General features: G+C 48.5%; 1 protein-coding gene across 1 annotated transcript in view; it reads right to left on the reverse strand.

The window, feature by feature from the left end:
- LOC144752403 (E3 ubiquitin-protein ligase TRIM39-like) overlaps positions 1–26909 on the reverse strand; it is a 206925-nt gene that overhangs the window by 103835 nt on the left and 76181 nt on the right. Inside the window, exon 4 of the mRNA XM_078640335.1 lies at positions 2426–2448. Within this exon, the coding sequence (XP_078496461.1) occupies positions 2426–2448 (23 nt within the window). The remainder of the gene's footprint in view (positions 1–2425; positions 2449–26909) is intronic.

The following is a 26909-nucleotide window of genomic DNA, read 5'->3' on the forward strand; positions in this document are numbered from 1 at the left end:
GTTTACATATTTGTGGCTGGAGGTTGAAGACAGGTGAGCATTTCACGCATAAATGTTGCTTATTTTGCTAGGTAACAACTATTAGGGAAACCTTAGAAAGAGGGGAGGTAAACAGAAGGGCTATTTTTCTTAAATTAACGTTTATTTGTGTTTGTTTCTATGATAGTTCCCAATCTGGCCTGTGAGGCCTAGTGAAAACATGGCTGTCTTATTAAACTGCGGATAGAAGATGAACTGAGCATGCGCAGCCCAAGGACAGTGTGCCCTGGAAGTCTAAATGACTGCCAAAAAGGATGAGCGCAATAGTTCTGAATGTGAGAAAATTCTATGAAGTTGCTAGTTGAAAACGTGACTAGGCCGGACATTTCCTGAACAAAGATCTCTTTAAATTTTAGCTGACATAGTAAAATTAAATATTGTAATGATGATGATGAGGTGATGCTAATCCACCACCAAATTGTCCAATCAGGACTCGAGTTTTTGCAGAAAGTTAATTTTCTAGATAGAGTTAGTGAAAAAGGTATAAAAAGTGCTGGTTTTACTAGGGAAAAAACTCCTTTCCGATTTCCTCCCAGGATGCTGCCGAAACGCTGATTTGCTTGAGATGTAAGACTCTGAATAATTTTCTATCTTATTTAAATGAGAAAATGCACTTTAGATGAGGGTTTTAGTTAGGGAAATTAGGAGAAAATGAATTTTGGGAACTATCTGTCTTTTGCTAATACCTGCGTTCTGAATCTAAACAATAATGTCTATTTTCTGAATTTTGAAATAAATGAAAAATCAGTTTGAAATAAAACTTTTTTCTTTAAAGCAATTCTTTGAATAAATAAATAAATAAAGTGAATAAACTGTTAGACATGCTAAATTTGCACTTAATAAAAATTAGATAAATGGAGAATTAAGTTTTCCTACGCCTAATATTTTTACTAGCAGATTCATCGACCATTATGGCGGTGTGTCTAAATAAATATTTCGTCGATAAAACCATGGTAAAACTCTTTAAACTGCAGATGTAAATAGTATAAATATTTAGTTTAATTTAGATACTCCGCTATGATACAGCAGCTCTCCTTTGAAACTCACAAATCCATGGAGTAAACTAGAAATGTTTTGTGTTTAGCTCACAGTGATATGGGCCCCACTGAGGAGTAAAACGTATGATTTGGTGATTCAGGGAAAGGTGATATGATTTTAGAAATTATTTCCGGAGTAGCGCGGCATCGCAATCACCTATTGAATGTGAATATTACATTCCCGTTTCCAACTTGGTCGTTTATTTGGAAGCTCGCATCGCCCTTACATTGTGTGCTGTAGATCATTCAGCTGCTTTCCACTCCAGATCTTTCCGTCGGTAGTGTACAGATGGTCCCTCTGAATTTGTTCCACCCCTCCACATATCCGTTCCCATTTTTGTGAGCAGCTTTTGGGTGTTGCCATACTAGCTCATGCCTGGCTGTGCTCTCTCATTTGTTGAATTTATTTGATTCCTTCATTTCAGTTTATTTGGCTTTTGTACCTGTTATTCACAATTAATCTTTTTTTGTACAGCAAAGGGTTTGAGGGTCGTATCCCTGTCACTCTTAGCATTAAAACTGGTTAATTCATACATTGAAGAGGGAAGGGTGCTGATCTGGAGTTAGTCGTGTGGTCGGGTAGGTTTCACTGTACTCAGTCTGCAGCGTGATTACTCTCCGATCTATGAGTCTGTGCCCTGACCATTCATCTCAGTGCTGGTGACACTCAGCCTCTGAGATCCACTGAGCTGGAGCTGATCATCTCTACACCCTAACCCTTCCGAATATCCTTATAAACTGTTTCTCATTTGCCTTTTTGAGCTATATCTGTCAAGAAGTTTGGGATTGGCATCAAAGACCAACTGTGCAAAACCCCTAAACACGACAGAAAACTTGAGGGGACTTTCAGGAATGCAATGCAGTTTTCTGTGGTCTCATGGCACTTCTTCTAGGACATGTGGGTAGGTTAACAAAACTTAAAGAAGTTGTATGAAGATAGACGTTCATTTGTGGAGGACTAATTCAATTATTTCAGCACTCAAACGAGTTTCCAGAGGATGTGAGGGAGTATTCTCAGGACTCAAGGAGGTTTTCAGAGAACTCAACTGAGATTTCATTGAATTTTTATGAAGGATATGAATATTTCTTAAAACAAATTGAGAGATTCGAAAGAACTTGTTAATATGTTGTGGATTCTGAGACCAAGCGGAATAGTGGGGGGACCTTTCAAAGTGATGGACCTAAGTTTGAGGAGGGCCATAGGTGAGTTGTATTTTCTACAAAATTAGATACTTCGACATATTTCGTTTGCAGGGTGGTGATCTGTGTGAACTCAGCAGTGGCCTTTACACGGCAGCAGTGAGACCTGCTCCTTACACACTGAGAGGAGGATAATAAACCAGCCTTACCTGCTCAGGGTGCTTTTGATATCCTGCAAAACAGAGAAAGAAGTGTATAGAAATCAGTTTCCACGGACGATATTACATTTTGGCATTCATTTATGAATTAAATGTGTTTAGAAACCTAAGCTTCATTGAACACTTCTGAATATCTCTAGTTAGAAGACATTGGGACGGGCGCTGCCCGCACATCCTCATACAAAGTCTGATGCTATGTCAACACAGACTGTGATATCCTGAATGGAAATCACATGACACAGCAAAATCTGTGATATTCTGAATGGGGTCACATGACGCAGTAGAGACCGTGATACTCTGAATGGGAAGCATGACATGGCACATTCGGATATTCTGAATGGATTCACATAACACACTGCGATACATTCTGAACAAGTTCTCATGACGCAGCAGTCTGTGTTGCTAAGAATGAGTTCACATTACACAGTCTGAAAAAGTCTCATGACTGCTGCAATATTCTGAATAGGATTATATGAACCAGCACAGCCTGTGATATTCTGAATGAGGTCACGATACATCTGTAACGTTTTGAAAAAAGAAAGGGTCACATGACACTACATTGTTTGTTATATTGTATTCAGCATCACATGACTCAGCACATGGTAAATTGCACATAATATTACAGATTATAAATAACCTTCACCCATAAACAAGTCATTTAACAAGCCCTTACAGGTCACAACAGTTCCAGGGGTAATTTAAAAAGGGCCTCCACCACTAAAAACATCATGTTTTTCACTTTTTCACCACTGTTACCTGGACCTCTCCTGTGACGTAAGCCTTCCTAAAGACGTCTGCCCCACTGTAATCGCTGTTTTTTTTTTTAACAAATTTTATTGTGCATGCAAAGTATAGGTACAGGTATGGGCCTACAACCACACGGGCCGGCCGCTAAAACATGAGGCATAGTATGCAAACAGCAGGGAACGGTGATTAAGCGCCGAGAGGCCAGGCAAACACAGGGTCCAAGTCGACGCACACAGGATATGAGCAGGATAACATGCTTTTCTGAATTTTATAGAAAAGAACCCAAAGAAACAAACACACAAACATCAAGGCGAAAGGCGTAGTGAACAAAGTCGAGCTCTGATGGGGGGGGGGAACTCTCAATATAGGAAAATATGTTAGCACGCAATGGAGCTAGTCAGGGTGGGGGAGGAACAGTGGGGAGGCCAAAAACAAGAAAAGAAATAGGTCTGTCCGGGAATGTCAGCTCACGGGGATAGGGGAACATCCGGGATGTCTTCAAGCGGGGGCGTACAGATGTTTCCGCAATAGGTGTTCCACTGGCTCCATACCTTCGTCCAAGCCCTCGGTCTGCCCCTAGCCGAGTACACCGTCTTTTCCCTAAACATACACCAGTCCATATTCTCCTTCCATACTGACACGGTGGGGGGCCGTTGGGAACCCCATAGCTGCGCTATATCCCGTTTTGCAATCATGTTCCCAAGGGTCGCCCACCGAGCCTGGGCCACGTTGTAATCGTTAGGCTCCCACACATTCAATAAACATCTCCGAGCCTCAGGCAGCAAGGCGACTCCAGTGACACCCTCCATCACCGCATGCACCCTCATCCAATACGAAGCCACCTCTCGACATTCCCAAATGATGTAGAGGAATGTAGCACTCAGACCACACCCACGCTTGCATAACCCATCCGAGGAGAATCCCATTGCAATCAAACGAGGGCCAGTTACGTACACTCGGTGTAGAATCTTAAGCTGGACAAGGCGGAGACGGGCGGGAATTGCGACCTCCTTCGGAGAGGACAACGCTGATTGCCAGTCCTCGTCGTCCAACTCCAGCCCATCTCCGGTCCAGGCCTCTCTAAGACGGACAAGGAGATCCGCCCGACTGTTGATTAATTTCTTATAGATTAAAGAAATCGTACTATCTGGTAAATGACCATCAAGTACTCGGTTCTCAAGAGGAGAGGATTCAGGAACATTGCGGACCTGCGCATATCTAAAAAACTCCCTTTCACTCAGTTCATATTCATGCTGAAGCACCTGAAAGGACTTCACCGCTCCCTTCACCCAAAGGTCACCCACTCTACTGATACCGATCATATCCCACCTTTCAAACCCTTTCGTAGTCCAGAGACATCCCAATCGTTCAGACGCATACAGTGGGGTCGCTAGTGTCACTCGATCATCCCAACCCATGGTCACATTGGCTGCCCGCCACACACTCACAGCAATCTTGGTGGGTCCAGTAAGGTTCCGCCCGGCCGCCCTGGAATAAAGCGCTCTATTATAGTCCCCACCCGGCAACTGATACTTATCCATCTCAAAAGCCGGATTCGGGCCGGGTGAGTACATTGCGTGGTTAATCGCGGACAACTGTGAGGCCCAGTAATACCGTCTGATATCCGGAAGTGCCATGCCCCCGTCATACCAGGGGATAGTGAGTTTCGCGAGGGCAATGCGTGCACGTCCGTCCCAGAAAAGTCGTCTCTGCAAACCCTCCACCTCCCGAAAATAGCTTGCAGGGATAGTATCAAAAGAATTCTGGAGTGCATAGAGAAACCGGGGCAGGGACATCATTTTAAAGAGTGCGGCCCTGCCAAGCGGTGACAAAGGCAATCTACGCCACCGAGCCACGTCCAACCGCAATCTACGGAGAGGAGGAAGAAGATTTTGTTCATAGCGGGCCAGCGGGTCCAACGTAATAAAAATCCCCAAATATTTAAAGCCCAATTGAGAAATCTGGATTGGCAATCTACGTGGTAGTGGTGGCAGGCCGCCGGAAATGACATATATACAGGACTTGGCCCAGTTTATAACCAGGCCAGAGTTCTTGCCGAATGAGGTGAGGACATCGAACAGGACATTTAAAGATTTACGTGGGGAAGTAAGGTACAAAAGAGTGTCGTCTGCCTACAACGAGACACGATCCTCGAAATCAGGGGACCACCTAATACCCTTGATGGACGGTTCCCACCGGAGCCACGCGGCGAGCGGCTCCAGCGCAAGAGCAAAAAGCAATGGGGACAGCGGGCACCCCTGTCTAGTACCCCTACCGAGGGCGAAGGATTCGGACACTCGACCATTAACCACCACCTGGGCCAGCGGATCCTTGTATAACAATTTCACCCACCCGATAAATTCCGGGCCAAAACCAAACTTCGCGAGGGCTGCCCAAAGATAGGGCCACTCTATCGTATCGAAGGCCATCGAGGCGTCCAAAGAGGCCAAAATGGCCGGCTCCGAAAGCGACCCCGCCCTCGCGAGGACACCATGCAGACGCCGCAGGTTGAGGGCCGTATTCCGGTGCGGGATAAATCCGGATTGGTCCGGATGAACCAGGTCACCGATCACAGTAAGCAGACGAGTGGCCAGAACCTTGGCGAGAACCTTAGGCTCAGCGTTTAGCAGGGAGATGGGCCTGTAGGATGCGCAGAGGTCCCGAGGTTTACCCTCTTTGGGAATTACCACAATCGTGGCCAGGCGTTGGTCATAAGGGAGGGCGCCAAGATCACGTGATGCCCTGAACATTTCACGGAGATAAGGCGCGACCTTATCCGGCCGCAGTTTATACAACTCGATAGGCAGGCCGTTCGGGCCCATAGCTTTGCCCGAACGGAGAGATCGAATTGCAGTCGCGATCTCGTCAGCAGACAACGGGGCATCCATACACACCCGCTCTTCCTCGGAGAGGCAGGGCAGCTCAATGTCACGTAACAGGAAGTGGGAGTCCTCTTCATCCCTTTCAGACACTGGGGAGTATACAGTACGGAAATAACCAGCAAAACATTCCACAATCTCACTCGGGTCAGTCACACTCACACCATCCGAAGTCTGGACCACAGGGACAACACGATTCGCTCTTTCCTTCTTGTCTAGCCATGCAATCAATTTACCCGCCTTATCCCCAACATCATAGAGTCTGCCCTGCTGTTCCCTGTACATCGTCTTGGTAGCATCCGTGACAAGGGACTTATAGTCAAACTGTTTCAGACCAAGGGCATGGAGTCCCTCGCGGGTAACACCCGAGTCCAATTCGGCCTCCAGATCCAGTATTTCGGCCTCCAGACCCACCGCCTCCCGATTCCTAGCCTTCTTAGTTTCAGTAATGAGGGACAGGGCCTGCCCTCGGATGACAGTATTGAAGGCCTCCCACAGGGACACAGAGGAGGAAACCGTCCCCACATTCTCCAGGAAGTAGTGATCTAGGGATTTAATCAACTGGCTACGGGTCTTGGGATTACATAAGTACCAAGGATTAATAGGGGCAACCCGCCCCACAGCGTCAACCCCCATATCAAAACAGAGCCAAAGCGGAGAGTGGTCCGAAATACCCCGGGCCAAGTGCCTGATCTCCCGAACCAGGGAAGACTGAACAGCGGGCATGAGGAAATAGTCAAGTCTAGAGAGACTCCCATGCGCCCCGGAGTGGAAGGTGTATTGGCGCTGGGTGGGATGCATGAGTCTCCAGCAGTCCACAAGACCAAAGGTATCCAAGAAACCACCAAGCCATGACTGGGACGGAGGAATATCCCTGGGGGGGGTGATGGTCAACCAAGCCCGAAAACACAGAGTTAAAATCACCACCCATGAGAAGGACATAGTCGGGAAGCCCCAACAATACCAGGCCAACATCCGAAAAGGTGGAGGTCTGAAGGCCCGGGGGGACATAAACAGTAAGCAGTGAAAGGGTCTTACCCTCACATCTACCCGTGAGGGCGGCGTAACGCCCCCTATCGTCAAGGATTACATCATCAATCTCGAGAGGGAGAGAAGACCGAATCAGGATACCAACCCCTCTAGAGCCCGTAGTAAACCCAGAGTGTGCAACCAGGCGGTAACCCCACCTATTCATAGCGTGACAAGTGTTACCCACCAGATGCGTCTCTTGCAAAAACACCACATCAGGAGACAATCGTCGCAGGTACTGCAACACCACCCCCCGCTTAATACGATCCCCCAAACCATTGACATTCCAAGATATGAACCTCAACCCACTACCCCCCATCCCAACAAGTAATGCAGGAGCCACCCCACAAAGAGCAGGACATTTGAAACGAAAAGGAAAGCAATACGTCGCCTTGAGAAAAAAGAACACAACCACAAACACCCCTTCCAACCCTCCCACCAACACCCGTTACAACTCCCCCCTCCCTGCACCCCTGCAGTAGACTAAGAAGCCACCCCAACATGCAGTGTGCCTGTCGCCCAAACACCCCCACTCTACAAGAAGACCCCGGAGGAGGAAAAGGCCCCGTCCCACCCGCCACCCGGAAGGGAACATCAAGAAAACATCATATACACAGTTACGGAACCAAAGTAGACAATGTCCAGTATCCGGAGCTCAGGGGCCGAAGCAAAGGGGATGAAGCAAAGAAGAAGCCAAATGCCTGTAACCGGCCCATGGCAGGGAGTAGTTCCCTCAAATGCGTACTGCATAAGGGAAAAGACTGATGCCCAGGAAGAGCAGGCACCTGTTTAAAAACAGTCCTTGTGGGTCTAACTTTTGTTAAGGCACTGAGGGAAGGTGACCCATGTGTGGAGGGTCAAAGAGGATTTCCAGGCAACCGTGTAAACAAAGAGTTGTCATGAAATGGGACTACCATAACAATGTATCTGGCATCTGGCTACAGTGTTGTTGCTTCGTAAGGTGTTGGAACAGGAATGCCCATTGTGCATGATGTATGGACATGTACACCTTCCCTGAGTGTACAACTGCATGTGAAACTGGTATCCTGGCACTTTGTGTGCACAGAGGTCTAGGACTTTCCATTTACTACATTTCAGTAGCTGGAGGGTGGAAATCAAGATACTAACGCAAAGGAGGATGGAGATTGGGCTACCTTTAAAAATTTTATGAGGTGGGGGTGTGGTCAAGCTGTCGACCAAGATGGCTCTGGAGCTCCGCCGAACTCCCTGAGATCCTGGACAACCGTGCGGCTTTCATGCAGATGTAGTTGGTGGCAGGGGTGCAGATCTGTGCGGCGACATGAGCGGCACTGAAAACGGCCTGAACATTCATTTTCAAGTGCAGGATCAAGCAGCACGCCGATGGTGAGCCCTACGACCTGGGAGGAGCCGGGAAGACACAAGGCCTCGTGATCAGCTGTTGGAGCCCACAGCGCAGCTGGGCTACATTCCCATGCCTCCGCATTGACGGAGACATTGGGGACGCGTGGGAAGGAGCACGCCTGTCGTGGGCGCTAAGGGACGGGAGCAGGCGCCAGAAACCCTAGGAGAACGCTTGGGGGAAAGGCCGGTCAGCAAAATCCCGGAGAATCCATGGTGACAGGGTCATGGGTGAGCCTGGGGGCCGGCTGCCAGGCTGTGCTGGCGCGGTTTTGTTTGCACCCCCTGCTTCGCTATTGCTCCAGCTCTGCCCCATAGGAATGGAACGCAAGTTCCTCCCACCGCCGCCCCCCTTTTTGACACTTGCAACCTCGCAGGAAGGAAGTTGGTGGGCGTCCAAGCCCATCTCAACATCATAGGAAACAGGAAGTACGGCCATGTACACGCTTTTTGAGGAGGGCAGGGCGTAGGTTATAACAGCCGCAGCCACGTGTGATCCCACACTGCAGTCGCTGGGTAGCGGCTATTCGTAATTAGCGCAACCCCCTTGTCCTACTTCAGGATCCCCCTCTCAAGACACCTGCCACAGAATGGCATCGGAGAAGAGGTCTATATTAATATCGGTCTATTGGCAGAATATCCTGTTGTGTCACCGCCGCAAGAACACGTTAGACCAGCGGATAAACCCCCATTTCAGCTCCCACTGGGCAGATTGAAGGAGCGGAAAACAGGGGCTCAAGGTTTTCTCTCCTTAACCAGACGGTCCGAGGGGACCCTACGCAGGATAAACCGACATTCGACAAGGTTGGCAGGGAGCTTCGATGTGTTAGATAAGCGCCTGGACAAAATGGGTGCCAGGTTGGATCACCACGAGGGCAGTTTGGATACAGCGGAGGGAAGAATATCTGGCCTGGAGGATGACTCTGCTGATACCACCAGGAGACTGGAGCGCATGGAGAAACGTCTTAAGACAATAGCAATGAAGAATGAAGACTTGGAAGCCAGGGGAAGACGCAACAATGTTTGCATACTGGGACTTCCTGAGTCCACAAACACAGGCTGCCTCGATGGTTTCGTGGAAAAAGCGTGCACACCACACACTAGGGCCTCATCCTAACCCAGGCTGCCCCCTGTTTCCGATCATTGCCCAGCTCCAAAATTTCAAAGATCGGGATAATGCGCTGTGGCTGGCCCAGGCGAAAAGAACACTGGACTGGCAGGGGCCCTCCATATCGCTCTATCCGGACTTCACCTTTATGGTGCAGGATGCTCGCAGGAAGTCGAAGTCACCCTCTGTAAACTGGGTCTGAAATAAGGGCTGTTGTATCTAGCACGTTAAAAAGTGGATGTAGATGAGAAGTCACAGATTTTTGATTCACCTACGGCGGTCCAGGAATTCCTCCGCTCCAATCCAGGGAGGGCACGGCGATCGCCCTCCCGGGCCGGTACCCTCTGGTTTCTCACTCTGGGGCCAGCATGGAACAGTTCTCGGCCAGATAAGTACTTAACTGGTCACTTGCACGGTGAGGCAATGACTTGACTCCGCCTCACGTTTCAATGTCCAGTTGCAGAAGTATTGCCGCCCTAGATGTGGCTTAGGCCACTTCATTGGTTATTACATACAAAACAAAATCGAGGCCTCTGCGTAGCGTTGCCTCTCCCCAAGTGCATTAGCACATTAGTATTCGCAACGTTTTATTGATTACGTTTAATCTTCTAATTGTTCAATATCCATTTTGGGTTTTGGGTATTTCCCCTATGTATGTAGAGGATTTGGGGATGGGTGGGGGCGAAAGGGTTTGTTGGTATGCCTTTACGATTTCTGTTCTTAAGATTGATGTTAAAACTGTACAAGTGCAATTACGCAGGTCCGAAACACATATACACCAATAGTGTGACATAGTGTGACTACGGCCCTTTGCAAACATTACATTGATGTCCAGGAACATTCAGGGGCTGAATAATACACATAAATATAAACAAGTAGTTCATTATCTACAAAGACACCAGGTTGACATGGCCTTTCTCCAAGAGACCAAATTACCCTCCAATGGTTTTGCCGAAGCTGGGGCCCTCACAGGTACTTCGCTGGCTATAGCACTTATGCAAGGGGAGTCTCGATACTGGTTCACAAGTGGATCCCGTTCAGGGAAGTTGAGGTGTATGTGGACACAGCAGGGAGATATTTATTGATTAAGGGGTGAATATTCGGATACACAGTACTCCTTGTTAATGTTTATGCCCCAAATGTTGACGATCTAGATTTTTTTGGGTGAGCTACTAACACGAATAGACCACATGGAAGCGGACCAGGTCTGCATGAGGGGTGACCTCAATATTTTACTCGATCCCCAAATGGATAGCACAGCCACAACTCCTGATGCATAACCCTGGGGCATGCCGATTTGAGAGAAGCGTACCGGCTGACTGACACAGGCGACATCAACATCCCATACAAGCAGCGTACACCCACTATTCCGCCCCACACAACACATGGACCCGACTGGATTGCTTGCTTCTTGCCCCCAATGTGATCTTACGGCTTCATTCGATTAAGCAAGTACAACACACTCTATCAGACCATACACCAGTCTTGCTACAGCTGCGGATTCCAAGGGAAGGGTGGGTGGAAAGACATTGGAGATTTCAAAAAATGGCCTTTAGGGATGCACTGTTCAAATCCGAGCTACGCTTGACAATCGTAGAAGATTTTGAAATTAACATGGATACAGGGAAAACTAAAGCCATGGTATGGGAGGACTTTAAGGCATACATAAGGGGAGTGTGCCTTTCAAAGAGTGCAGGCATACCCAGAGACTTGCGTCGTATGCTGTCACAACTAGAAACACAGTTATTGACTATAGATCTAAACCACTCAACACTACAGAAAACATCCAGTTTACAACGCCAGGCTACCCAAATGTCTGAATTTCACGAGGCAGCCGAGCGCGAATCTCACTTCCTGGGGAAATATGTGGTCGCCAGGCGATATGGGGAAGGCGAAAGGCCAGGTTGCACACTAGCGAGACTAGTGCAGCCACCCAGGGACCAGACATATATTTCGGGCCTTCAGGGCCCCGATGAAAAATATAGATCGGACACTACTGGCATACAAAAAGCGGTACTATCCTACTACACTGAATTGTACACATCCAGAGTGTCAGCCGACACCACGGAAAACAATTACCATTGGTGTGGCTTGAATCAGCCCACTGGAAGTTCCTGGCAGAGCCCTTTAGTTTAGAAGACGTCACCCAAGCAATAGATGCGATGGATGGCTCAAAAGCGCAGGGCCTTGGTGGATTCTCAGGTAGCTTCTACAAAACGTACAAGAAATACTTGCCCACATCTCCTTGACATTTATCAGGAGGCCATAGTGTCTGGCGAGCTCCCATCTAGACTTCGAGAGGTGGTCATAACGCCCCTCCCCAAGTAGACAAATACCCGCAATGTGGCTCCTATAGGCCTCTCTCGTTATTAAATTTTGATAACAAAATACTGGCCAAAATGTTGGCCACCAGGCTCTCCCTTATCATTGACCAGATTATATCCCCTACCCAGTCAGGGTTCATCCCACATAAATCTACTGCCATGAACCTGCGCAAACTGTTTGCCACCTGCCACAGAATTGCACCCACTGTCCCAACCGCAGCGGTCCTGTTGGATGCTGAGAAAGCCTTTGATTTTCTTGAATAGCCATTTTTGTATGCCACGTTGGCCAGACCGGGTGTGCCACAGAGGTTTCTCTCAATTGTTTCGCTGATATACAAACGCCCTATGGCTCACATTCAGCTGAACTGTACCCTGACGTCTCCTTTTGTACTCACTCGGGGACCCGCCAGGGTTGCCTGCTCTCCCCGTTGCTATTTGTAATAGCGATGGACCCTCTGGTGCATCATCTACAGGAGAGACACCTCCACAGGGGCCTGCAGTTCAAAACAGGTCCGCTGCTCATCACCCTTTATGCAGATGATTTCATTCTTTATGTGAGACATCTTGATAACAATCTGGGGCCCAAATAACCATTTACGGTGCTCTGTCAGATGTGAACATAAACCGGGGCAAATCAGAAATTCTTCCATTGACAGAAGCCTTATGTGATAGGAACACCGAATACTCACTTAAATGGTGCGATGACTCATCAGATTTTGGGTATCTACATACACAAAGAGGCGGAACAAATACCACAGCTCAACTATGGCCTAGCAATAGAGAGGCTAGGCGGTAAAATCTGAAGCTGGCTGAAACTACCCCTCACCATGGGGGTCGAATCGCCATAATCAAAATGGTTGTACTGCCCCAATTCTTATATTCATTTCAAAACATTCCAATTCCGTTGCATAAAGGCGTCTTCTCCATGCTTGCTCGTAATTAATAAGGCTTGTGTGGTGCGGTAAACAACCCCGTATTAGCTAGGGCAACATTAACGTTGACATATGAACATGGTATGTTTGGGATCCCAAAATTCCGCATATATTATTTGGTCGCCCCGCGCAGCTTCACGAGGCACTGGTATCACTCTGACACCCGGGTCCCCTACCTAAGGCCTAACGCTAAAAGCCTGGCTACACAGTATGACATACTGTAATACGAATAGTGATCTCTATGTGGAACAGCAACTCCCAACTTCCAGGCCACTCGATATCTGGCAACTCTTCCGCTCATATTTGTTCGAATCACAGGTCCCAGCGAGCTCACAAGCTAGACATGATACCCACTTGAAGTGCACAGATAGAGACAATAAGACAGCACTCCCAACATAAGGTAACACTACTATGTGTATAGGCAGGCAGAACTGCCCCCCACCCCCCTTGGGTATGCCAGGAACAACTCTGTTGTAGTGATGTTTGTGATTATTATACTTGGAAATGGACCACAATTGTATACCCTGTACTAAACATAACTAACTTGTACTGTACCTTCCTTGCTATGAAAATCAATAAATAAAGTAAAAAAAAAAAAACCAAATGAGGTTCTTGTTAGCAAACAGCAGCTGATTATTTCTTCCTGAGCATTGACATTCAGCAGATTGCAGGGCGGGTCAGCAGCTTCTGTTAATCAACATGAGGATGTATGAAGGCAGGGCCTGCCCTTTTGTCTGTCGATTGCTACCTCAGGAAGGCTGATGACAGCCAAGGGCAGTGATCCACCCTACATCGTGCCCTTGTTTTGGATACTCCGGCTTGGAATCAGCATCATTGCTACCTTCTGTGAGAGCCATCACCTTGCACACCAGCTGTGTCTTCCAAATATCCAGAAAATGACATTCGAAAGGAACCACTGGAAAAACAGTTACAAAACCTCAAACACTGGATCCATATCCCCTGTCTGGAGTATGCAAGAGAGAGCCGAACCTCCCCACTTTGTTCAAATTTCAGGTTCTTCTTGGGAAGTTCTTCTCAGGAATGCTCTGCAGAGTACTCAAAGAGCTGCTCTGTGGCCAGTGATGTTGTCTGAATACCAGCCTTTCTCCCTGAGGTGAGGGTACATCATCTGCTGGAGAAGCCGAGGGTCTGTCTGGCACCTAGAAGACTGCCTGCATGCTCAGAAAGGGAATGAGAGTGCCCAGCCCTGCAGTAGAAGGGATTATCCAGGCGGAGAAGCTCAGTGTGTTTCTGGGGTGAAGATCACTCAAAAGAACAAGCATTTACAATGCAATGGTCTCGGCATCATTAAAGGTAGAGCTATTGGCATTGCTCATGACATTTCTTTTTTTTTCTTTAAATCATAAATAAATGGCATTGTCATTTACATTGTCAATACACACCACTCTGCACTCAACTGCACTCACCTGCACTGCACTGCACTCACCTGCACTGCACTCACCTGCACTGCACTCACCTGCACTGCACTCACCTGCACTGCACTCACCTGCACTGCACTGCACTCACCTGCACTGCATTGCACTCACCTGCACTGCACTCACCTGCACTGCACTGCACTCACCTGCACTGCACTGCACTCACCTGCACTGCACTCACCTGCACTGCACTCACCTGCACTGCACTCACCTGCACTCACCTGCACTGCATTCACATGCACTGCACTGCACTCACCTGCACTGCACTCACCTGCACTCACCTGCACTGCACTCACCTGCACTGCACTGCACTCACCTGCACTGCACTCACCTGCACTGCACTCACCTGCACTGCACTAACCTGCACTGCACTAACCTGCACTGCACTCACCTGCACTGCACTCACCTGCACTACACTCACCTGCACGCCACTGCACTCACCTGCACTGCACTCACCTGCATGCCACTGCACTGCACTCACCTGCACTGCACTCACCTGCACTCCACTGCACTGCACTCACCTGCACTGCACTCACCTGCACTGCACTCACCTGCACTGCACTGCACTCACCTGCACTGCACTGCACTGCACTCACCTGCACTGCACTGCACTCACCTGCAATGCACTCATCTGCACTGCACTCACCTGCACTGCACTCACCTGCACTGCACTGCACTCACCTGCACTGCACTCACCTGCACTGCACTCACCTGCACTGCACTCACCTGCACTGCACTCACCTGCACTGCACTCACCTGCACTGCACGCACTGCACTCACCTGCACTGCACTCACCTGCACTGCACTGCACTCACCTGCACTGCACTCACCTGCACTCACCTGCACTGCACTCCACTGCACTCACCTGCACTGCACTCACCTGCACTGCACTCACCTGCACTGCACTCACCTGCACTGCACTGCACTCACCTGCACTGCACTCACCTGCACTGCACTGCACTCACCTGCACTGCACTCACCTGCACTGCACTGCACTCACCTGCACTGCACTCACCTGCACTGCACTCACCTGCCACTCACCTGCACTGCACTCACCTGCACTGCACTGCACTCACCTGCACTGCACGCACTGCACTCACCTGCACTGCACTCACCTGCACTGCACTCACCTGCACTGCACTGCACTCACCAGCACTGCACTCACCTGCACTCACCTGCACTGCACTGCACTCCACTGCACTCACCTGCACTCACCTGCACTGCACTCCACTGCACTGCACTCCACTGCACTCACCTGCACTGCACTGCACTCACCTGTACTGCACTCACCTGCACTGCACTCACCTGCACTGCACTCACCTGCACTGCACTGCACTCACCTGCACTGCACTCACCTGCACTGCACTCACCTGCACTCACCTGCACTGCACTCACCTGCACTGCACTCACCTGCACTGCACTCACCTGCACTGCACTCACCTGCACTGCACTCCACTGCACTGCACTCCACTGCACTCCACTGCACTCACCTGCACTGCACTCACATGCACTGCACTCACATGCACTGCACTGCACTCACCTGCACTGCACTGCACTCACCTGCACTGCACTGCACTCACCTGCACTGCACTGCACTGCACTCCACTGCACTCACCTGCACTGCACTCACCTGCACTGCACTGCACTCACCAGCACTGCACTCACCTGCACTGCACTGCACTCCACTGCACTCACCTACACTGCACTGCACTCACCTGCACTGCACTGCACTCACCTGCACTGCACTCACCTGCACTGCACTCCACTGCACTGCACTCACCTGCACTGCACTCACCTGCACTGCACTCACCTGCACTGCACTGCACTCACCTGCACTGCACTCACCTGCACTGCACTCACCTGCACTGCACTCACCTGCACTGCACTCACCTGCACTGCACTCACCTGCACTGCACTCACCTGCACTCCACTGCACTGCACTCACATGCACTGCACTCACCTGCACTGCACTGCACTCACCTGCACTGCACTGCACTCACCTGCACTGCACTGCACTCACCTGCACTGCACTCACCTGCACTGCACTCACCTGCACTGCACTGCACTCACCTGTACTGCACTCACCTGCACTGCACTCACCTGCACTGCACTGCACTCTGCACTCACTACTCTGCACTCACTACTCTGCACTCACTACTCTGCACTCACTACTCTGCACTCACTACTCTGCACTCACTACTCTGCACTCACTACTCTGCACTCACTCCTCTGCGCACTCACTCCTCTGCGCACTCACTCCTCTGCGCACTCACTCCTCTGCGCACTCACTCCTCTGCACTCACTACTCTGCACTCACTACTCTGCACTCTGCACTCACTACTCTGCACTCACTACTCTGCACTCTGCACTCACTACTCTGCACTCTGCACTCACTACTCTGCACTCTGCACTCACTACTCTGCACTCTGCACTCACTACTCTGCACTCTACACTCACTACTCTGCACTCTGCACTCACTACTCACTACTCTGCACTCACTACTCACTACTCACTACTCTGCACTCACTACTCTGCACTCACTCCTCTGCACTCACTACTCTGCACTTACTACTCTGCACTCTGCACTCACTACTCTGCACTCACTACTCTGCACTCTGCACTCACTACTCTGCACTCTGCACTCACTACTCTGCACTCACTACTCACTACTCTGCACTCACTACTCACTACTCACTACTCTGCACTCACTACTCACTACTCACTACTCTGCACTCACTACTCTGCACTCACTACTCTGCACTCTGCACTCACTACTCTGCACTCACTACTCACTACTCTGCACTCACTACTCTGCACTCACTACTCTGCACTCACTACTCTGCACTCACTACCTCACTACTCTGCACTCACTACTCTGCACTCACTACTCACTACTCTGCACTCACTCCTCTGCACTCACTCCTCTGCACACTCACTCTGCACTCACTACTCTGCACTCACTACTCTGCACTCACTACTCTGCACTCACTACTCTGCACTCACTACTCTGCACTCACTACTCTGCACTCACTACTCTGCACTCACTCCTCTGCGCACTCACTCCTCTGCGCACTCACTCCTCTGCGCACTCACTCCTCTGCACTCACTACTCTGCACTCACTACTCTGCACTCACTCTCTCTGCACTCTCTCTCTGCACTCTCTCTCTGCACACTCACTCTCTCTGCACACTCACTCTGCACACTCACTCTGCACACTCACTCTGCACTCACTACTCTGCACTCACTACTCTGCACTCACTACTCTGCACTCACTACTCTGCACTCACTACTCTGCACACTCACTACTCTGCACACTCACTACTCTGCACACTCACTACTCTGCACACTCACTCTGCACTGTGCACGCTGCTGATATCATGGAATCTTCCACCACACTTTCTAAAACTCTATAGTCCGAAGCATAATAGGCACAGAACCAAAAGAAGGGTAGACATTGCTTAAAATAATCTTATTGTATTTATGAGAAGCAAAAGCGAGACTGTGAAATGTGCTGAATATCAGTTTGTTACGAATCAACAGAGTGGAGTTAGAGAACCAAGAAATAGTAATTTAGAATCCGGGTTAGAAGGAGTAGTAATCACAAGCTGAGGATCAACGGGCGCGAAACAGCGTGGTGGGCGTGCAGGAGACGCAGCGTGAGCGTGCACATCAGCTGAAGATCGCTGGAGAAGACACCGAGCCTGCTTGCTGCCGTGACTGACCCGCTGCAGAGGGAAAGAGCCCGGTGAGTGGGGGTAGAGGGGGGGGGGGGGGAGGGCAGAGAGGGAGTGGGCAGAGAGGGAGGGAGGGTGTGTGTGTGTGTGTGTGTGTGTGTGTGTGTGCGTGTGTGTGTGTGTGCGTGTGTCTGTCTGTGTCAGTCTGGTGTGTGCTTGCCTGCCTGCCTTTGTGTGTGCGCGTCCACAGAGCCTGGTCGGCTCGTGCACTGCTCTGTACTCCCTTGGGAGCTTACATGGCGACAATAGTTCTCGTTGCCGAGACCTAAAAATGACTGTCAGTGGAGGCAAAGCCAGGAGTGACCCATGTTGTGAGGGGTCTCCTGATCTCCCCAAGCGGTTCTCATAGAGACCTGCAAACACATTCAAGTGAGAGCTGCTGTAGAATCTAAGGGTCTGCCTGGCACCGAGAAGTCTGCGAAATGGGTCATTAGTTTTGTGGCCTGCACAAGTAATGGGTTCACATTTGTCCTCCACTGGGAACCAAACACCCCATTGTAGCACTTGACTCATGGGGTACCGTTGCAGAGCAGTCCAAGCCTTACTCAAGGGAGATGGTGTGGGCTAGTAATCACCATCCACAGATACACTAAAATAACACTCAATAAATTATAGTCTAATCTGTGCTTTTTCTTTTGAAAAAGGAAAAACTACAGTTATTACACACACACTGCTCAATACTATACAGCAATTTACAAATATACACAAGCTTATAGAAATACCTTTGGATGACATTGCATAATCCTTCTTACCCTCCCAAAGGGAGGTCTTGACCCACAAAGCACAAGTCAGAACATTCGCTTGTATTGAAAATGCAATACTGGAATATCACTTTGAATTAACGCACTTACTATTGACAATAATGCATGTTTACTGGATCTATGAGCGATGGTCAGCGTCATTACTTCCTTAAAACATTCCCAAGGTAAAATGTCTAAGCAGGTCTAGGTGACCTGGGTTATCAGAATTACATTCAGCATGAAATGCACACTTGAAACCTAGCCCCTGAGGGCAACAAGTTATAATCATAACATCTATGTAGTTATAGTCCTTCACCGGTAGAGGGTGTTTGCAGCATAAAAACATTTTCATCTGACATAAAAATACTGCACTTTAAAAATAGTCCCTAAAGGACATCTCTTTGGTAAATTATCAGGTGTAATTACCACCCTTCGCACCTAGAGGGTATCCTTCAACATGATAAATTCATAATGTAACCTTTTTAGGCCACAACTGAATGCAACCATAATCTTCACCCACAGAGGGCGCAGCCTTCCCAACTCTAAAACAAAAACTTCTAGCTAAGAGGTTTAAAAAAACACTTGAAACTTCTGAGGGCTCAGCTTTCATAGAGTCCTCCCGAAATCAGAGTGGGGTGTCAGGCACTTTCTTTGGGGAGAGGATGTGTCGCTCCTACAGCTCCCCCTCACTTTGGTGACATTTTGGTGGTGACCATGCTCTCCTGGGGTTGCCACAAACCAGTGGTTTCCAATTTAAAATTGAGGCTGAAAATGACGAGCTACGCATTGCATTGTGGGGGTGCACCTCGCGCTCTTTTCGTTACTATTTAAACAGCAGCTCTCCCGCTGAGATGAAGAGAGCTGTGCGGTTTCCTTTTTTTGCCCTTTTTAGGTCGAGCCTAGCGTTGCAGCGCATGCGCTGCACACTTTGCGAGCCATGCAGTATTCAGTATACCGTGGAAGCTCTGCCATCTCTCCGCCCATCTTTTTCATTGGTTTAGGTCCTAAATTCTGCCTTCCGATTGGTTTTAGGCCTGTGAGTCCCTCCGCATGCCTGCCATGTCGTCATTAGATTCCTTCCATGGTTACTGGCCCCTTTACTTCAAAACGATTTTCTTCTCGTGCCCCCCCACCCATGGGCCGTGACATCCGGGCCCCCCTTCCGCCCCCAAGCACTCCTGTGAGTGCTTCTCCCACGCCCGCACTCCCGTTTCCAATGCAGTAGGGCTTCCGAAAATGCGAGTCCTATGGCATTGCAAATGCTTGTTTGATAGTTCTTCCTCCGCAGCGTCTTTATTGACAGTGACTGACTGGACTACCCAATTTCCACTTCGAACGACATCAGCGACGTTTTGCCGGCGACTTAGGTGTCGAAACAAGAAGAGGGTGACCATGGCTGCCAAACATATGATTTCTGGCAGACTTCTCGGTAAGGGCAGTGGCGAATTCAGAAAACTGGTGTACCTAATAAAACACATTTCTATATTTTCTATTTAAATTAAACAAACTTTTTTTTAAAGAATGTTTGAGATTTTAAATACCGTTTCATATAGAAATTGGAGCATAATTATTTTAAAATCACGCTTTCTAAATCTTAATATGTTTAATTAAGTTACGTTCTCAAAACCATCGAGTTTTTATTGCTTTGTCTCTCTAATTTCAGATAAACTTTGGCGGAGCCAGTAGCAGTTGAACATGGCCGCCATACAGATAACCGTGTACAATCCTATGAGCATTGTTCTTCTGTGTTTACCCGGGCTTTGAACTGCTTGGCGGATAGACATTGGTGTTGACTGGGGTTTGTTGTTGTGTGAACCCCCTTGTAATGGGAACTGTGACCGCTGACATAGAGGAGATAGGGGAGGGAATGCCGACTCCAGGCGGGGGTACGAAGATCGCTGTACCCAGGCCACCTCCCATCGAGGACTTCGCCATCATGAAGCCCATCCGCCGAGGGGCATTTGACAAGTTGTACTTCTCTCGCAGAAAGGCCACTGGTAAATTGTATGCATGAAGTTAAGAGCACAAATATTGTACCCACAGTTGCATGTATCGGCCTCCCAAATGGTCACAGGTTTTTCGTGCCTTGAACACCGTCAACGAGACATGGTATATCAGAGAAGACCCTCTCTGTTTCTCCCAAAATAACCACTACATCCGTAGCTATGGACAAGGAACAGTTTTCTGTGACTTCTATTCGAGAATGTTTCCGTATAAACAACAGATCGATCATAAATCAATTGACCTTTCGTATTTATGACACTTTTTTAAAGTCAAATGAATAGTCCTGGCTTGGCAAGTTATGCTGGTATAGCCGATATTCGTGGGAGGAATCAGTTTTTTCGAATAGTCTGCGTAAATATATTTGGTTAAATGTGTCTTGGGTTACAAGGCACAACTCCTAACCATATCACACTAGCAGCAGGGGACAAGCGATCAGGTTTCTCAGACCAATCTGCCATCTGAGTCCACCATTGTTTTGATATGTTTGTCTCTTGTCAGTGTTACAGCTCCTCTGAAAACTTTTATTTGTCCTTGTGAAAAACTCCCAGGTACTTTACGACACTATTATATTGCTAATCAGGTTTATTGCCTTCATTTAGATGACCTAATTACCAGTCCTGTAAAATTTGCCATTCGGCTTAGTTGTGTACCTGATGTGTACGGCTAATATTAATTAAATATTAAAATGCACAATCTTTCTCAATACTGCTCATGCGTTTGAAACGTAAAAGCTTAGACCGCACACAGTATATTATAAATGTTATAATGACTGAAAGATGACCATGCACGAACATTGTTTTCCCCAGCGACTAAAGGTGATGTGGTGTATTTATTAATGTTGCTTTAAAACCTTTGTTTGCCTCTTTGAGCAAACCATACATCCCTTTGTTAGTCACTGTGGCTTAGTTTCTTTCCTTAGCTGCCCACGTGGGAGGTGTGTAGATGTAAATTAGTTTAAAGCGTGCTTATTACAACAAACAATACATTTTGATACGTTTCAATGTATTAAAGGGATTCTCCATTATTGTTGTTGTCTAAAGCGTTCATACAAAATCTTAAGTGTGAATACCAGAATGGGTGATATGTCAGTAGTAGAGAACAAAACATGCTTTCTAGTGTGGTGAGGAGACCTGGGAAAATATCCCCTACAGCCAAAAATTGATAGATGGACGCACTCCTAAGTGTAAAGGAGTGAACCAAATCAATATTGTGAGTGGTGCCAGTTGGTAAAGCCTCCTGCGTGCGAGGATAGAGACTATGAACTAAAAGGGGCTGTCCTGACGATGTGAGGGGTGTTTCCGAGTGTCTCTCGATAATTCAAAGGTGATGAGTTTAATCACTCTTGTTAACATTTTTCAATAAACTTTGAGTTCATCAATGTTTCTGTGAAGGCATCATTTGTTACTCATTCATAACTGTGATTATATCCATTATATGACATTACATATCACATGTGCCCAATGCATTTCGGGCAAAAGTCCTTCGTCAGGGCCTTACGTCTGAAAGGTAGAAGAAATAATATTATTGCACAAGCAGGCTTTGCAAATTACGTACAGTCGTTGCAAGCTTAAAACCACTTGCGGGTGCTACTCATTTCTACAACGTGGGCTGACCTGTGCTGAGGGTCGTTTCTCCTGCCTCGGCTTCTGCTGCCGAGGCGCTGTGACTTTGTTTGCTGTTTTGCCTTGGAACGCGGCTCTTGGCCCCGAGCTGCCATCGTTTGCACCAGGACCCGCCCTTCGCCCACACCGCTGCGGGACTGCGAGGCACTCCAACACCTGAAGCCTCTTCCCGCAGCGGCTCCGCCCCCCTCGTCTAGGAGGATATAATCAGTCTACCTGTCTCGCGCAGCGGGACGCGCGCGGGACGTAGCTCGGGGCGAAGCCCGGGCAAAGGGCGGGCCCTATGAGGCCCTCGTAGGCCAGAGTAGGCTGGGCTGGGCCTACCTTCTAACATCTGCGGTTCAGTGGCCTGCCAAGTCGGTCATGTCAACAGAAGAGGAAACCCCTGGGAAAAAAGGAAGATTGCGTAATGGGTCATTGGATAATTATTTTCCCAAGGTTCAGAGTGAGGGGGATAAGGACTCTATTTTAGCAGAGCGCAGGGCCGAGCGGTGTCGCTCAGTTGAGAGCATGAAACATAGACCCCTCATCGATAGTTCCCTGCTCGCTTTGACCCGGGAGGGAGGCTCTGTAGACTTGAGTGGGGATAATGCTAGCCAGGAAGGTGTTCCCCTCTTGTTTCGTGATTTTGTATCCACACCTTGCTTGCCCTTTGATAGCATTATAACTGTTTCTCCTACCCCTAGTCCTAGTCGCATCACTGTCACAACCAAGCCTAGGAAACAGAAACCTAAGCATTTAGTTACTGCCCAGATCCACCGCCCACCACCGAGTAAAAAAAGGAGGAAATTAAGGGAAGCACCAGGTAAAGCTAAAATCTTGCATACTGAATTTGGTAAGGGGGTAAAAACCCTCAATTCAACTAAGACTACCCTAGTAGAGGTGCTGGATCCTACACCAGCGGTAGTACCACCAAATGTAAATAGTTTACTTGAAGCAGTTGCACAGGCTGTGGTTCCCGACAGCAATGCTGGAGCCACAGTATCTGCTACTCCCCTTTCCCCTACACTGATAGGGAATTTGGAGTTTTTGTTGAGATCTCTCCTTTTACCTATCAATGAGTCCATTAAAAAGGTGGAAATTAGACTGACCATACTGGAGACTGCCATATCTAGCATGGTTACTATGACTAAAACCCAGGGGAACGGGGTGGCACACCCTACATCTATGGCCAGGCCTCCCTCTACCACCGTTTCAAAAAATCCAACTGCACCAGTTCAGCCGGCCAAAAAAACCTCACAACACCTAGGTAGGGTTGACCTCCCCTCCCAAAACCCATTGCCTCCTAAACTGTTAAATACATCTGTAATTGCAAAGGGTGGTGACCCAAAAAAACCAGCCCCAAAGGCCCCGATAAGTAACAACAACCAGAACGACCATGGGGAAGGTAGCTATAATAGAATACCACGGAAAAAGGCGCCTCAAGTGGAGATTCCCCCAGAAGCAGTGCCCTTTGTGGTAGTTTTGACTGGGGTCCCCCCGTTAGCAGAAAATAAGAAGGAGGGTTACGTTGATCTCAAAAATAAAATTATCCATTGGTTGAGGACACATAGGCCGATAGCGCCCAATATAGATGGGGATATAGTGCATGTTAGACGGATCAACTGGCTGGGGAGCAGAACTAAAGATATAGAGGGGGATTTGGTGGTGGTCAATTTTAGAGACCCCAGAGCAGTAGACTATATTTTAAACTGGCCACCTGGTAACGGGGAAACTCGCATCATCCCTCGGGCCCTAACTCATTTCTATCCCCGGACAGAGGCTATTCCTCCCAAATATCCACTTAAGTTCCAAACATATAGGCCACCCCTCACCCTGCCATATAACAACAATTATCCCCAGTATGGGCAACACTTTGCCTCGGTGCTTGACCAGCACTCTGCCTGGTCTACGGTGCCCTACAGACACACGATGAACCACGACACCAGGATGGATCATCTAAGACCCTTTACTCCCTTGGACACTTACAATCGGTTTTCGCAGCTCTCTGGGCTGGAAGATTGCGATTGAAGTGTAGCGCCCGGAGGGGAGACATGTGAACATCGGGGGGAGGAGGCCCCACTATTTCGTGGTAGTATAGACGCAGGGCAAGTTAGTCCACCTTTAGTTCAAACTGCCATTACTAACAACATTACTGAGGCTTCCATGATAGCCGAGTCTATGACCAGTATGTTTAGTTGTCCCGTAAACCCTATTCCCTTGGTCCAAGACGGGGTCAGCTGTATGATCACGGCGGATAATGAGGGTGTGAATAGGGGGGGACTTACCATAGTGCCCAAGGGACGGCGGGTAATAAACCTCTTATCTTGGAACGTTGCGGGGTTAAAAAGGAAGTTAGATTTACCAGAGTGGCATACGTTTATTGAGAGATTTGATGTTTGCCTATTTCAGGAAACCTGGAGTCTAGTACCCTTACACAAATCGGGGTATACCACCCACTTCTTGCCAGCAGCAAGTAAAGGAAAGGGCAGACCAGCGGGGGGCCTTATGGTCTGGATTAAAATAGAGCTGGATTGGGTGGTTAAACGCTACAATTTGGAGTGTAGTGACATACTCCACCTCTCTTCTAGAGGGAATGTGGAGGGTAGTAGGCTAGACCTCTTTAACGTTTATGCCAGAGGGGCTCCTGGGGACACCGCCTCCTCAACTTTAACAGCTCTGGATTCCGCCTTAGCTAACTGCCCTTTATCTGCAAAAATTATCGTGGGGGGCGATTTCAATTGCACGTTTGAACCCCTCCTCGGAGACGACCCCCTGGGCATTGAAGACGAAGATTCTAACTGGTCTATCCCTACCCTATCCCTGCCCCCCATTAGAAAATGGTCAGCTAGGGTAATTCAAATTAATGCACTAACTAGGGACCACAAGTTAAGAGCCCTCAATGGCAGGACTATATCCGACCAGGCAGGTGCTCTGACCTTTAATAGACTTACCGGGCCGTCCCGAATTGACTACATCCTAATGGATGTCAGTTTTTGGGCAGACCTTATTGACATGGAAGTGCTTCCAAGTCAGGATAGCGACCATAATCCTCTGTGTTGTAAGTTTAATTGGGGCACCTTTAAAGACAGTAGGGTGAATGCCCCCTTAAAAACTTCTAAAGAGATTATTCCATACAACAACAATCGCAGACTGAAATGGGACAAGGCTAACCTGAAGGAGGATGACCTAGGGGCCATCAAATTTCTGGTGGAGGGCCTGTCCTCTGATCTGGAGGCCTGGGTCTGTGAAAATGAGATTAGTATGCCGCTGCACTCTTCCCTCGACTCAGCTTACAAGGCTACAATAGATCATGTTAGCCAATTTTTTATTTCGAAAGGGAAAAGCAACAGAAAAACTATTACACCTCCCACTTCAAATAAACCTTGGTATACAGATCAGTGTAAGGGCAAAAGGAAAAATCTGACAAAAGCCCTGCTTTCTGGGGATCCTTTGCTGGTTAGAGCGGCCAGGAAGGACTACCTAAAAGCATTATCGCTGGCTAAACGTGAGTGGGAGGAACAGCATTGGCAGGACCTATCCAATGCTGTGAGTAGAAGGAACCCAAACCTTTTTTGGGATCTGATTAATAGAACTAGACAGAGGAAATCGCAACCATTAGCAGCTCACATAACCAGCCAGCAATGGTTTAGTCACTTTTCATCCCTATATGGAGGTAATGATGAACCAATCAGCCCCGGGGCAGTTAGTTTCGGCATTGGGGATACCTTAGGTGTGGACGATCCCCAATTTTCGATCACCGAAGTAGTGACGGCGATTAGACATCTAACCCCAAAGAAGGCGGCCGGGCCGGATGGGATCCCTGGGGACCTGTTGATCGCGGAGCCGCAGGCTTGGGCCAAGTTAATCGCTACAATTATGAACTTGATTACTATGGGCCACCAGGTGCCAGACTCTTGGAAGGGGGCAGAGGTGGTTACTGTGTTTAAGAAGGGGGCAAGAGATGATCCTGCGAACTACCGTCCTATCAGCTTGATAGATATAATTCAGAAAGTAGTTGGCAGGGTTATTATTTCAAGGGTAGGCGATTGGATGGAGGAGGCCAGTATTCTCTCCCACCTCCAAGCGGGCTTTAGAAGGAAGGTAGGCACGATGGACCAGGTCTTTCGTTTTTTTGTTATCTATTGGAAGGCAGTTACCATCAAGAAAGGCAGTTTATACATGGCCTTCATAGATCTCAAGACGGCTTTTGACCTGGTCCCACGGGCAAAATTATGGGAGATCTTAAGAGAGATGGGATTTCCCAGTAGACTCCTGAGTCTAATTGTAAAGCTCCACGAGGGGAATTATGCGAGGGTCAGATGGGGATCCCAGGGGCAGTTAACAGATAGGGTCCCTGTGAGGAGAGGAGTACGCCAGGGCTACGTTATGGCTCCGACCCTTTTTTCCCTATTCGTGAATGGAGTGGTGGACCATCTGAAAGGGGAAGAGATGGATGCCCCATCCCTGGCGGGGGAAAGAGTCCCCACTTTACTCTTCGCCGATGATACCTTATTGATCTCCAAATCCCCAGTGGGTTTGCAAAAACTCTTGAATCGG

Source organism: Lissotriton helveticus, chromosome 5_1, assembly GCF_964261635.1.
Source record: "Lissotriton helveticus chromosome 5_1, aLisHel1.1, whole genome shotgun sequence".
Taxonomy (NCBI): domain Eukaryota; kingdom Metazoa; phylum Chordata; class Amphibia; order Caudata; family Salamandridae; genus Lissotriton; species Lissotriton helveticus.